The 13,946-nt window shown below is 52.0% G+C and overlaps 2 protein-coding genes across 4 annotated transcripts in view; one reads left to right on the plus strand and one right to left on the minus strand.

Moving 5' to 3' along the window:
* Nucleotides 1-7,518, plus strand: part of LOC148068006 (uncharacterized) — a 48,088-nt gene extending 40,570 nt beyond the window's left edge. The window contains exon 3 of the mRNA XM_087804514.1: nt 7,315-7,518. Within this exon, the coding sequence (XP_087660640.1) occupies nt 7,315-7,518 (204 nt within the window). The remainder of the gene's footprint in view (nt 1-7,314) is intronic.
* erbb4b (erb-b2 receptor tyrosine kinase 4b) overlaps nt 1-13,946 on the minus strand; it is a 379,990-nt gene that overhangs the window by 187,424 nt on the left and 178,620 nt on the right. For all 3 annotated transcript variants that reach the window (XM_087804856.1, XM_087804859.1, XM_087804857.1), the window contains exon 2: nt 11,571-11,722. In XM_087804856.1, coding sequence (XP_087660982.1) covers nt 11,571-11,722 — 152 coding nt within the window. The remainder of the gene's footprint in view (nt 1-11,570; nt 11,723-13,946) is intronic.

Raw genomic sequence — 13,946 nt, forward strand, 5'->3', positions numbered from 1 at the left:
GAGGGCGTCAGTCGAGGCAGGTACGAGGCCATCAGTCGAGGCAGGTACGAGGGCGTCAGTCGAGGCAGGTACGAGGGCGTAAGTCAAGGCAGGTACGAGGCCATCAGTCGAGGCAGGTACGAGGGCGTCAGTCGAGGCAGGTACGAGCATCAGTCGAGGCAGGTACGAGGGCTTCAGTCGAGGCAGGTACGAGGGCGTCAGTCGAGGCAGGTACGAGGGCATCAGTCGAGGCAGGTACGAGGGCTTCAGTCGAGGCAGGTACGAGGGCGTCAGTCGAGGCAGGTACGAGGGCTTCAGTCGAGGCAGGTACGAGGGCGTCAGTCGAGGCAGGTACGAGGGCGTCAGTCGAGGCAGGTACGAGGCCATCAGTCGAGGCAGGTACGAGGGCTTCAGTCGAGGCAGGTACGAGGCCATCAGTCGAGGCAGGTACGAGGGCGTCAGTCGAGGCAGGTACGAGGGCGTCAGTCGAGGCAGGTACGAGGCCGTCAGTCGAGGCAGGTACGAGGGCATCAGTCGAGGCAGGTACGAGGCCATCAGTCGAGGCAGGTACGAGGGCTTCAGTCGAGGCAGGTACGAGGGCGTCAGTCGAGGCAGGTACGAGGGCGTCAGTCGAGGCAGGTACGAGGCCATCAGTCGAGGCAGGTACGAGGGCATCAGTCGAGGCAGGTACGAGGCCATCAGTCGAGGCAGGTACGAGGCCATCAGTCGAGGCAGGTACGAGGGCCTCAGTCGAGGCAGGTACGAGGCCATCAGTCGAGGCAGGTACGAGGCCATCAGTCGAGGCAGGTACGAGGGCGTCAGTCGAGGCAGATACGAGGGCCTCAGTCAAGGCAGGTACGAGGCCATCAGTCGAGGCAGGTACGAGGCCATCAGTCGAGGCAGGTACGAGGCCATCAGTCGAGGCAGGTACGAGGGCGTCAGTCGAGGCAGATACGAGGGCCTCAGTCGAGGCAGGTACGAGGCCATCAGTCGAGGCAGGTACGAGGGCTTCAGTCGAGGCAGGTACGAGGGCGTCAGTCGAGGCAGGTACGAGGGCGTCAGTCGAGGCAGATACGAGGGCCTCAGTCGAGGCAGGTACGAGGGCGTCAGTCGAGGCAGGTACGAGGGCGTCAGTCGAGGCAGGTACAAGGGCGTCAGTCGAGGCAGGTACGAGGGCATCAGTCGAGGCAGATACGAGGGCCTCAGTCGAGGCAGGTACGAGGGCTTCAGTCGAGGCAGGTACGAGGCCATCAGTCGAGGCAGGTACGAGGGCGTCAGTCGAGGCAGGTACGAGGGCTTCAGTCGAGGCAGGTACGAGGGCGTCAGTCGAGGCAGGTACGAGGGCTTCAGTCGAGGCAGGTACAAGGCCATCAGTCGAGGCAGATACGAGGGCCTCAGTCGAGGCAGGTACGAGGGCTTCAGTCGAGGCAGGTACGAGGGCGTCAGTCGAGGCAGGTACGAGGGCGTCAGTCGAGGCAGGTACGAGGGCATCAGTCGAGGCAGGTACGAGGCCATCAGTCGAGGCAGGTACGAGGGCCTCAGTCGAGGCAGGTACGAGGCCGTCAGTCGAGGCAGGTACGAGGGCGTCAGTCGAGGCAGGTACGAGGCCGTCAGTCGAGGCAGATACGAGGGCCTCAGTCGAGGCAGGTACGAGGCCATCAGTCGAGGCAGGTACGAGGCCATCAGTCGAGGCAGGTATGAGGCCATCAGTCGAGGCAGGTAGGAGGGCGTTAGTCGAGGCAGGTAGGAGGGCGTCAGTCAAGGCAGGTACGAGGCCGTCAGTCGAGGCAGATACGAGGGCCTCAGTCGAGGCAGGTACGAGGCCATCAGTCGAGGCAGGTACGAGGGCCTCAGTCGAGGCAGGTACGAGGCCATCAGTCGAGGCAGGTACGAGGGCCTCAGTCGAGGCAGGTACGAGGCCATCAGTCGAGGCAGGTAGGAGGGCGTCAGTCGAGGCAGGTACGAGGCCGTCAGTCGAGGCAGGTACGAGGCCGTCAGTCGAGGCAGATACGAGGGCCTCAGTCGAGGCAGGTACGAGGGCTTCAGTCGAGGCAGGTACGAGGGCGTCAGTCGAGGCAGGTACGAGGGCTTCAGTCGAGGCAGGTACGAGGCCATCAGTCGAGGCAGGTACGAGGGCGTCAGTCGAGGCAGGTACGAGGGCTTCAGTCGAGGCAGGTACGAGGCCATCAGTCGAGGCAGGTACGAGGCCATCAGTCGAGGCAGGTACGAGGCCATCAGTCGAGGCAGGTACGAGGCCATCAGTCGAGGCAGGTACGAGGGCGTCAGTCGAGGCAGGTACGAGGGCTTCAGTCGAGGCAGGTACGAGGCCATCAGTCGAGGCAGGTACGAGGGCGTCAGTCGAGGCAGGTACGAGGGCGTCAGTCGAGGCAGGTACGAGGCCGTCAGTCGAGGCAGGTACGAGGCCGTCAGTCGAGGCAGATAAGAGGGCGTCAGTCGAGGCAGGTACGAGGCCGTCAGTCGAGGCAGATACGAGGGCGTCAGTCGAGGCAGGTACGAGGGCGTCAGTCGAGGCAGATACGAGGGCGTCAGTCGAGGCAGGTACGAGGGCGTCAGTCGAGGCAGATACGAGGGCGTCAGTCGAGGCAGGTACGAGGGCGTCAGTCGAGGCAGATACGAGGGCGTCAGTCGAGGCAGGTACGAGGGCGTCAGTCGAGGCAGGTACGAGGGCGTCAGTCGAGGCAGGTACGAGGGCTTCAGTCGAGGCAGGTACGAGGGCGTCAGTCGAGGCAGGTACGAGGGCGTCAGTCGAGGCAGGTACGAGGCCATCAGTCGAGGCAGGTACGAGGGCGTCAGTCGAGGCAGATACGAGGGCCTCAGTCGAGGCAGGTACGAGGCCATCAGTCGAGGCAGGTACGAGGGCTTCAGTCGAGGCAGGTACGAGGGCGTCAGTCGAGGCAGGTACGAGGGCGTCAGTCGAGGCAGATACGAGGGCCTCAGTCGAGGCAGGTACGAGGGCGTCAGTCGAGGCAGGTACGAGGCCATCAGTCGAGGCAGGTACGAGGGCGTCAGTCAAGGCAGGTACGAGGCCATCAGTCGAGGCAGGTACGAGGGCGTCAGTCGAGGCAGGTACGAGCATCAGTCGAGGCAGGTACGAGGGCTTCAGTCGAGGCAGGTACGAGGGCGTCAGTCGAGGCAGGTACGAGGGCATCAGTCGAGGCAGGTACGAGGGCTTCAGTCGAGGCAGGTACGAGGGCGTCAGTCGAGGAAGGTACGAGGGCTTCAGTCGAGGCAGGTACGAGGGCGTCAGTCGAGGCAGGTACGAGGGCGTCAGTCGAGGCAGGTACGAGGCCATCAGTCGAGGCAGGTACGAGGGCTTCAGTCGAGGCAGGTACGAGGGCGTCAGTCGAGGCAGGTACGAGGGCGTCAGTCGAGGCAGGTACGAGGCCATCAGTCGAGGCAGGTACGAGGGCGTCAGTCGAGGCAGGTACGAGGGCGTCAGTCGAGGCAGGTACGAGGCCATCAGTCGAGGCAGGTAGGAGGGCGTCAGTCGAGGCAGGTACGAGGGCATCAGTCGAGGCAGGTACGAGGCCATCAGTCGAGGCAGGTACGAGGGCTTCAGTCGAGGCAGGTACGAGGGCGTCAGTCGAGGCAGGTACGAGGGCGTCAGTCGAGGCAGGTACGAGGCCATCAGTCGAGGCAGGTACGAGGGCATCAGTCGAGGCAGGTACGAGGCCATCAGTCGAGGCAGGTACGAGGCCATCAGTCGAGGCAGGTACGAGGGCCTCAGTCGAGGCAGGTACGAGGCCATCAGTCGAGGCAGGTACGAGGCCATCAGTCGAGGCAGGTACGAGGGCGTCAGTCGAGGCAGATACGAGGGCCTCAGTCAAGGCAGGTACGAGGCCATCAGTCGAGGCAGGTACGAGGCCATCAGTCGAGGCAGGTACGAGGCCATCAGTCGAGGCAGGTACGAGGGCGTCTGTCGAGGCAGATACGAGGGCCTCAGTCGAGGCAGGTACGAGGCCATCAGTCGAGGCAGGTACGAGGGCTTCAGTCGAGGCAGGTACGAGGCCATCAGTCGAGGCAGGTACGAGGGCGTCAGTCGAGGCAGGTACGAGGGCTTCAGTCGAGGCAGGTACGAGGGCTTCAGTCGAGGCAGGTACGAGGCCATCAGTCGAGGCAGGTACGAGGCCATCAGTCGAGGCAGGTACGAGGGCGTCAGTCGAGGCAGGTACGAGGGCGTCAGTCGAGGCAGATACGAGGGCCTCAGTCGAGGCAGGTACGAGGGCGTCAGTCGAGGCAGGTACGAGGGCGTCAGTCGAGGCAGGTACAAGGGCGTCAGTCGAGGCAGGTACGAGGGCATCAGTCGAGGCAGATACGAGGGCCTCAGTCGAGGCAGGTACGAGGGCTTCAGTCGAGGCAGGTACGAGGCCATCAGTCGAGGCAGGTACGAGGGCGTCAGTCGAGGCAGGTACGAGGGCTTCAGTCGAGGCAGGTACGAGGGCGTCAGTCGAGGCAGGTACGAGGGCTTCAGTCGAGGCAGGTACAAGGCCATCAGTCGAGGCAGATACGAGGGCCTCAGTCGAGGCAGGTACGAGGGCTTCAGTCGAGGCAGGTACGAGGGCGTCAGTCGAGGCAGGTACGAGGGCGTCAGTCGAGGCAGGTACGAGGGCATCAGTCGAGGCAGGTACGAGGCCATCAGTCGAGGCAGGTACGAGGGCCTCAGTCGAGGCAGGTACGAGGCCATCAGTCGAGGCAGGTACGAGGGCGTCAGTCGAGGCAGGTACGAGGCCGTCAGTCGAGGCAGATACGAGGGCCTCAGTCGAGGCAGGTACGAGGCCATCAGTCGAGGCAGGTACGAGGCCATCAGTCGAGGCAGGTACGAGGCCATCAGTCGAGGCAGGTAGGAGGGCGTTAGTCGAGGCAGGTAGGAGGGCGTCAGTCGAGGCAGGTACGAGGCCGTCAGTCGAGGCAGATACGAGGGCCTCAGTCGAGGCAGGTACGAGGCCATCAGTCGAGGCAGGTACGAGGGCCTCAGTCGAGGCAGGTACGAGGCCATCAGTCGAGGCAGGTACGAGGGCCTCAGTCGAGGCAGGTACGAGGCCATCAGTCGAGGCAGGTAGGAGGGCGTCAGTCGAGGCAGGTACGAGGCCGTCAGTCGAGGCAGGTACGAGGCCGTCAGTCGAGGCAGATACGAGGGCCTCAGTCGAGGCAGGTACGAGGGCTTCAGTCGAGGCAGGTACGAGGGCGTCAGTCGAGGCAGGTACGAGGGCTTCAGTCGAGGCAGGTACGAGGCCATCAGTCGAGGCAGGTACGAGGGCGTCAGTCGAGGCAGGTACGAGGGCTTCAGTCGAGGCAGGTACGAGGCCATCAGTCGAGGCAGGTACGAGGCCATCAGTCGAGGCAGGTACGAGGCCATCAGTCGAGGCAGGTACGAGGCCATCAGTCGAGGCAGGTACGAGGGCGTCAGTCGAGGCAGGTACGAGGGCTTCAGTCGAGGCAGGTACGAGGCCATCAGTCGAGGCAGGTACGAGGGCGTCAGTCGAGGCAGGTACGAGGGCGTCAGTCGAGGCAGGTACGAGGCCGTCAGTCGAGGCAGGTACGAGGCCGTCAGTCGAGGCAGATACGAGGGCGTCAGTCGAGGCAGGTACGAGGCCGTCAGTCGAGGCAGATACGAGGGCGTCAGTCGAGGCAGGTACGAGGGCGTCAGTCGAGGCAGATACGAGGGCGTCAGTCGAGGCAGGTACGAGGGCGTCAGTCGAGGCAGGTAAGAGGCCGTCAGTCGAGGCAGGTACGAGGGCGTCAGTCGAGGCAGGTACGAGGCCATCAGTCGAGGCAGGTAGGAGGGCGTCAGTCGAGGCAGGTACGAGGCCATTAGTCGAGGCAGGTACAAGGCCATTAGTCGAGGCAGGTACGAGGCCATCAGTCGAGGCAGGTACGAGGCCATTAGTCGAGGCAGGTACGAGGCCATTAGTCGAGGCAGGTACGAGGCCATCAGTCGAGGCAGGTAGGAGGGCGTCAGTCGAGGCAGGTAGGAGGGCATCAGTCGAGGCAGGTACAAGGCCATTAGTCGAGGCAGGTACGAGGCCATCAGTCGAGGCAGGTACGAGGGCCTCAGTCGAGGCAGGTACGAGGCCATCAGTCGAGGCAGGTACGAGGGCCTCAGTCGAGGCAGGTACGAGGCCATCAGTCGAGGCAGGTACGAGGGCGTCAGTCGAGGCAGGTACGAGGGCGTCAGTCGAGGCAGGTACGAGGCCATCAGTCGAGGCAGGTAGGAGGGCGTCAGTCGAGGCAGGTAGGAGGGCATCAGTCGAGGCAGGTACAAGGCCATTAGTCGAGGCAGGTACGAGGCCATCAGTCGAGGCAGGTACGAGGGCCTCAGTCGAGGCAGGTACGAGGCCATCAGTCGAGGCAGGTACGAGGGCATCAGTCGAGGCAGGTACGAGGCCATCAGTCGAGGCAGGTACGAGGGCGTCAGTCGAGGCAGGTACGAGGCCATCAGTCGAGGCAGGTACGAGGCCATCAGTCGAGGCAGGTACGAGGGCATCAGTCGAGGCAGGTACGAGGCCATCAGTCGAGGCAGGTACGAGGGCATCAGTCGAGGCAGGTACGAGGCCATCAGTCGAGGCAGGTACGAGGGCATCAGTCGAGGCAGGTACGAGGCCATCAGTCGAGGCAGGTACGAGGGCGTCAGTCGAGGCAGGTACGAGGGCATCAGTCGAGGCAGGTACGAGGCCATCAGTCGAGGCAGGTACGAGGGCATCAGTCGAGGCAGGTACGAGGCCATCAGTCGAGGCAGGTAGGAGGGCGTCAGTCGAGGCAGGTACGAGGGCTTCAGAGGCTCCGTGTTAACAATACTTCCTCTAATCAAATGTTAAAGTGTTTGTAGGAAAGTACTTCTCAAAATATGTATTCAAATGTAAACTTATACTAACAATGAAGTGAATTAACATCTCAAACAACCTGGAGCAACATGTAATATATGTTCGATGTTTGATTCAAAGATATTCATCAGTGATTTAATCCAACTATTGTTTTAATTAGTGATAATAACTTTAATAACACTTTTGTCCTGACGGTGTTTTCATGAACTCTAAAAACATAGATTTCCAACGACGGATGATTTGATGATGTTGGAGTGCGAGCCGTTCATCACTCACTCAGTCAGGAGTCGCCAGACCTCGTCCTCCACTCCTGTCTTCATCCTCCCTTCATGACAAACTGATTCTTAAAATTAATTGATTATATTGTTTGTCTACAGAGCCGTCCTTCCTTTTCACACAAACATAAATGTAAAGATTGATTTTCTTTTAAGCGAGCAAACCATTATTTCGCGCCTCATAAATCATCCCGGGTTTTGACAAATCCTTCCTTCAGGACCAGAAACATGAAGACACAGACGCGTTCAGGGAGTTCCTGCTTTGTGACTCAGTCCACGCTCACCAGAGGTCCATTACAGCGGTCAGCACTTCGCCGGAACACCTGGGGAGCCCGAGCGGCTCCGGCCCCGAGCCTGGAACTGATTGGAAGCGACTGCGCGAGCGGCGCCGACCGAGTCCAGGTGAACGGGTCAACAGCTGATTTTACACAAAAATAAATGAAATAAAATGCTTGAAAATGATGACTTGTCACACATGTGGCTCCGGGCGCTTTAGAGAAATGCTAAAGTCTACAGATATTTTTTCAAAGATACGAGACAATGACAGGAAATACTGGCAAGAATTGAAATAATGCAGTTTTGTCCAAAACTTTACCAGGGAATTATTACTATTTCAGTGGATAAATAATTCTTAGTCACATTTTGTTCTTTTTGCTTTTATAGTTTTGCTTTTATAGACTTCTATAGTTTTTTTTAAGATGTATATATATTCAGAAATAAACTGCCTTTAAATCAAGATTATTGCACATTTTACACAAAATACATGATTTATGTACTTGTATTTTATCATGGCGTCATTAGTGGTAACTTTAGGAGGAATTATCTTCAAACAATGCCATGAGTTTACATTAAATCATGGGCAGCAACTGTGTTATTGAAACTAAAAAACAATCGAAATTTTACTGAAATCTTTACATTTACGAGCTAGAACATCGTGTTGCCCTGGAAGGTACAAAACTGTGAAAAATATTTAAATTTCAACGAGTGATCGACTCTGGTGTCATTAAACATCAACTAGTATCAACTCTGGTGTCATTAAACATCAACTAGTATCAACTCTGGTGTCATTAAACATCAACTAGTATCAACTCTGGTGTCATTAAACATCAACTAGTATCAACTCTGGTGTCATTAAACATCAACTAGTATCAACTCTGGTGTCATTAAACATCAACTAGTATCAACTCTGGTGTCATTAAACATCAACTAGTATCAACTCTGGTGTCATTAAACATCAACTAGTATCAACTCTGGTGTCATTAAACATCAACTAGTATCGACTCTGGTGTCATTAAACATCAACTAGTATCAACTCTGGTGTCATTAAACATCAACTAGTATCAACTCTGGTGTCATTAAACATCAACTAGTATCAACTCTGGTGTCATTAAACATCAACTAGTATCAACTCTGGTGTCATTAAACATCAACTAGTATCAACTCTGGTGTCATTAAACATCAACTAGTATCAACTCTGGTGTCATTAAACATCAACTAGTATCAACTCTGGTGTCATTAAACATCAACTAGTATCAACTCTGGTGTCATCAAACATCAACTAGTATCAACTCTGGTGTCATTAAACATCAACTAGTATCAACTCTGGTGTCATCAAACATCAACTAGTATCAACTCTGGTGTCATCAAACATCAACTAGTATCAACTCTGGTGCCTTTTAGTGAATGTTCTTCAAGACGCAGTAACTTCTCATCATGACCATGAGAGGTTACGAGAGTCCATTATGACGTAATAATGGCTTCACTCCTCCTCCAGCTGTAATCACGCTTTGTTTATACAACGAGTCCCTTGGAGGTAGAGATGATTGATGACACGTGGTGACAAACCTCCATGCTTGACCAATCAATTCAACCTTGTGTTATCTCTGGGTTACTTTGACCCTGAGCTCAAACCTAGTTTAAAACCTTGCTTGGAATGAAACAAAAACACAAATTGAAGTGACGATTGTTTTGTCTTTTCGGTCTTTGACGGTGAAAAAGGCCATAAAGCAAACATCCGCACACAGATCAGTTCATTTTGACCATAACATTTCTGTAGGACCATCAGAGACTCAAGTGACTCAATTGACCTGCATTACAGTAGATATCAAGCAATAATAAGTAAGATTGTTGATTCTAGAAGTTAATGGGATTATTTTGCACTTTCCTGCATCCTTGAGTGTAATTCTGTTACAAGAACATTTCGGACATAAAACCATGTTTGACCTTCGCTTGACTCTCAAAATGAAGATTGTAGTTGAATTACACCTGACAAGGAAACAACAATAACTAACTTTTATTTAAAACATACATGTTTATCACAATATCAAAGACTTGACCTGTATTTTCGCTTGTAAGTTTTTACAAACAAACTACAAGTATTCGTTTGAAACCAAATGAATTTGTTTGATCACAATTGGCCTTCAAATAGAAAGGTATTTACTGGCTTTATGTTCCGCGTGGCTAACTGTCGAAGCGACGCCATTCATCGATGACACTGTGTTGCGTTCAGTGTTCGCTGTCGATCCGCAGGTACGCCACAGTTAACTGTTGTTTTAAATATTATTTGATAAAAACACAGTTATTGTCGTTTAAGTGAACTCTCTGTTGTTATTCAACACGATAAAAACATATTGTATTGTGTACTGTGTCATTTGTGTGTGTTATTGTGTACTGTCTGTTCAGCTAATTGGTGGCTAATTGTGTTAGCTCTTCTGAACTTGCTAACTGCTGTCGATCCGCAGGTACGCCACAGTTAATTGTTGTTTTAAATATTATTTGATAAAAACACAGTTATTGTCCTTTAAGTGAACTCTCTGTTGTTATTTAACACGATAAAAACATATTGTATTGTGTACTGTGTCATTTGTGTGTGTTATTGTGTACTGTCTGTTCAGCTAATTGGTGGCTAATTGTGTTAGCTCTTCTGAACTTGCTAACTGCTGTCGATCCGCAGGTACGCCACAGTTAAATGTTGTTTTAAATATTGTTTGATAAAAACACAGTTATTGTCGTTTAAGTAAACTCTCTGTTGTTATTTAAAACGATAAAAACATATTGTATTGTGTACTGTGTCATTTGTGTGTGTTATTGTGTACTGTCTGTTCAGCTAATTGGTGGCTAATTGTGTTAGCTCTGCTGAACTTGCTAACTGCTGTCGATCCGCAGGTACGCCACAGTTAATTGTTGTTTTAAATATTATTTGATAAAAACACAGTTATTGTCCTTTAAGTAAACTCTCTGTTGTTATTCAACACGATAAAAACATATTGTATTGTGTCCTTTGTGTGTGTTATTGTGTACTGTCTGTTTAGCTAATTGGTGGCTAATTGTGTTAGCTCTTCTGAACTTGCTAACTGCTGTCGATCCGCAGGTACACCACAGTTAATTGTTGTTTTAAATATTGTTTGATAAAAACACAGTTATTGTCCTTTAAGTAAACTCTCTGTTGTTATTCAACACGATAAAAACATATTGTATTGTGTATTGTGTCCTTTGTGTGTGTTATTGTGTACTGTCTGTTTAGCTAATTGGTGGCTAATTGTGTTAGCTCTGCTGAACTTGCTAACTGCTGTCGATCCGCAGGTACGCCACAGTTAAATGTTGTTTTAAATATTGTTTGATAAAAACACAGTTATTGTCGTTTAAGTGAACAATCTGTTGTTATTTAACACGATAAAAACATATTGTATTGTGTACTGTGTCATTTGTGTGTGTTATTGTGTACTGTCTGTTCAGCTAATTGGTCGCTAATTGTGTTAGCTCTTCTGAACTTGCTAACTGCTGTCGATCCGCAGGTACGCCACAGTTAATTGTTGTTTTAAATATTATTTGATAAAAACACAGTTATTGTCCTTTAAGTGAACTCTCTGTTATTGTTCAACACGATAAAAACATATTGTATTGTGTACTGTGTCATTTGTGTGTGTTATTGTGTACTGTCTGTTCAGCTAATTGGTGGCTAATTGTGTTAGCTCTTCTGAACTTGCTAACTGCTGTCGATCCGCAGGTACGCCACAGTTAAATGTTGTTTTAAATATTGTTTGATAAAAACACAGTTATTGTCCTTTAAGAAAACTCTCTGTTGTTATTCAACACGATAAAAACATATTGTATTGTGTACTCTGTCATTTGTGTGTGTTATTGTGTACTGTCTGTTCAGCTAATTGGTGGCTAATTGTGTTAGCTCTGCTGAACTAACTGCATTTACTGCTGTCTTTCTGCAGTTGGCTGATGAAAATAAATGGTTTCGCCGACATCAAATGATCCAGTTGTCCTGTGGTTATTTTGTGGAGAACACCCCCCTGTCGGCGAGACATCCGAACACAACGCCGAGTGAAGGCCGGCTGAGTGACAGCTGGAGAGCGAGAGCTACACGTGTAAGTTTCTTCTGCTGCGATGTTGAAGTGAATCAAAAGTTACCCTGAAGAAGGTTTTCATGTCTCGGCGAAACCAACTAAAAAGGTGTTTTTCTTACCCTGAGAAACGTGAGATCTCGACTCCGATCGATGCTGGTGATTTCCAGGTTGCCCATGACGACCTCGCAGTTCTCGTAGTACTTCCTCAGGGTCCGGTACTGCTGCTCCAGGTCCGACAGCGTGCTGAGCTTGTTCTCGGTGCCGGAACATACTGGAACGAAGCAACAGAAAAATCCTGGTGTCAGGACAGAAATACGGCGACGTCGAAACACTTTATCTGTAGGTCCAGGAGGACGTGAAGAATCACTGTGTTCCACCCGAGGGCGATCGGAGGTGAATTAACTGCCATTTAGCAACAGCTCCTTCTCCGGCAAGTTATCAAACCGGCACACACCGGCACACACACCGATAACACACCGGCACACACCGGCACACACATCGGCACTCACCGGCAAACACACCGATAACACACCGATAACACACCGGCACACACCGGCACACACCGGCACACACATCGGCACTCACCGGCAAACACACCGATAACACACCGATAACACACCAGCACACACCGGCACACACCGGCACTCACCAACACACACCGGCACTCACCAACACACACCGGCACACACCGACACACACCGGCACACACACCGGCACTCACCGTCACACACACCGGCAAACACCGGCCCACACTGTCACACACCGGCACACACATCGGCACACACCGGCACACACACCGGCACTCACCGGCAGACACATCGGCACACACCGGCACACACCGGCACACACACCGGGACACACACCGGGACACACACCGGCACTCACCGGCACACACACGATAACACACTGGCACACACCGGCACACACACCGGCACACACCGACACACACACCGGCACTCACCAGCACACACACCGGCACACACCGGCACTCACCGGCACACACACGATAACACACCGGCACACACCGGCACACACCGGCACACACCGGCACACACACCGGCACACACACTGGCACACACCGACACACTCACCGGCACACACCGACACACTCACCGGCACACACCGACACACTCACCGGCACACACCGGCACACACCGGCACACACCGGCACACACACTGGCACACACCGACACACACACCGGCACACACCGACACACTCACCGGCACACACCGACACACTCACCGGCACACACCGGGACACATCGCAAATATTTTTTTGTTTTGATCGATGCAGTGCTATTGAATATATCGCTACAGTATCGGGGACAAATAAATATGGATATATAATTATATATATCATTATATTTTTTATATTTTCTATTTATTATTTATATATATTATTCACAAAATCAAATTTTTAATTTTAGTGAAATATAAACCATAAAATAGCTATAAATAAAAATATGTTTTAGTTTTTATTCGATACAGGGCTATAGAATATCGCTACAATATCAGGGAAAAATAAATATCGATAAATCATTATATATCATTATATTATTTATATTTTTGATTTATTTACTATTTTTTACAAACAGTCAATGTCTAATGTTTCCAGAGCCTCAGCACCAGTGGGATCCAACAGGATGTACCAGGATGTGTAGCTTGAACAGCGCTGACGCCACAAACCTGCAACAATCTGCTCCTCCTTCTCCTCGTGTTCAAACCTGCTTCATTTATTCCTCGCAAAAAACTCCACGATTGCAATTTGTCTTTACGGCTGCGTTATTACACCTCCTACGAAAACCACGGCGTGGCCGCGAGGCAACGAATGCTTCACGGACAAATGGGAGCGTGTTGGCGGCGCCGCGGCGCTCGTATCAGATAAGTGGATATCAAAGTGACCCGGACGAGGCCCGGCGCGAGCGGCCGGTGATTAGCTCGGGCCGAACATAATGTGCTGCTCAGGAATGATCTACGGCAGACTGGGGTGTTTTCAATAACAGCGGGAGAAGCGAGGTGAGGCTAGGAGGTCATAAAGCGTGGATAGGTATAATAAACTGTTATTGCACCCTCGGGGCAGGGCAGCGGGATCAACGCCTCGACGCTCCACTCATTTGCTTCTTCAGGCTTCGCTTCCCTTCAAGAGTAAACTGTGAAATATCGGCCATGAAAACGGTGATGACTCTTGAAGAGAGTTCTCTGCTGGAGTTCAATGTCAGGACGGTTGAAAAAGTTTGGTTTAAATATTTGATCAAGATGATGATTAACTTTAATATACCGTGAGTTTGGAGTTGAATGGACGTAAATAAGTTTTATCAGTGCCATCGGAATATTGAATTATTTTACTATTGAAATGCTGTTTTTTAATTAATAAGAATATATATATATATATATTTGTAATCAATGTGATTTTTGTCCATCATGATGATGACAGTCATCCTCTGAACACTGTCATCAGTGAGCAGAGAAGCAGATGAAGCACGAATGCTGCTACC

The sequence above is a fragment of the Callionymus lyra genome, chromosome 12 (genome assembly GCF_982586985.1).
Source record: "Callionymus lyra chromosome 12, fCalLyr1.hap1.1, whole genome shotgun sequence".
Lineage (NCBI taxonomy): Eukaryota > Metazoa > Chordata > Actinopteri > Syngnathiformes > Callionymidae > Callionymus > Callionymus lyra.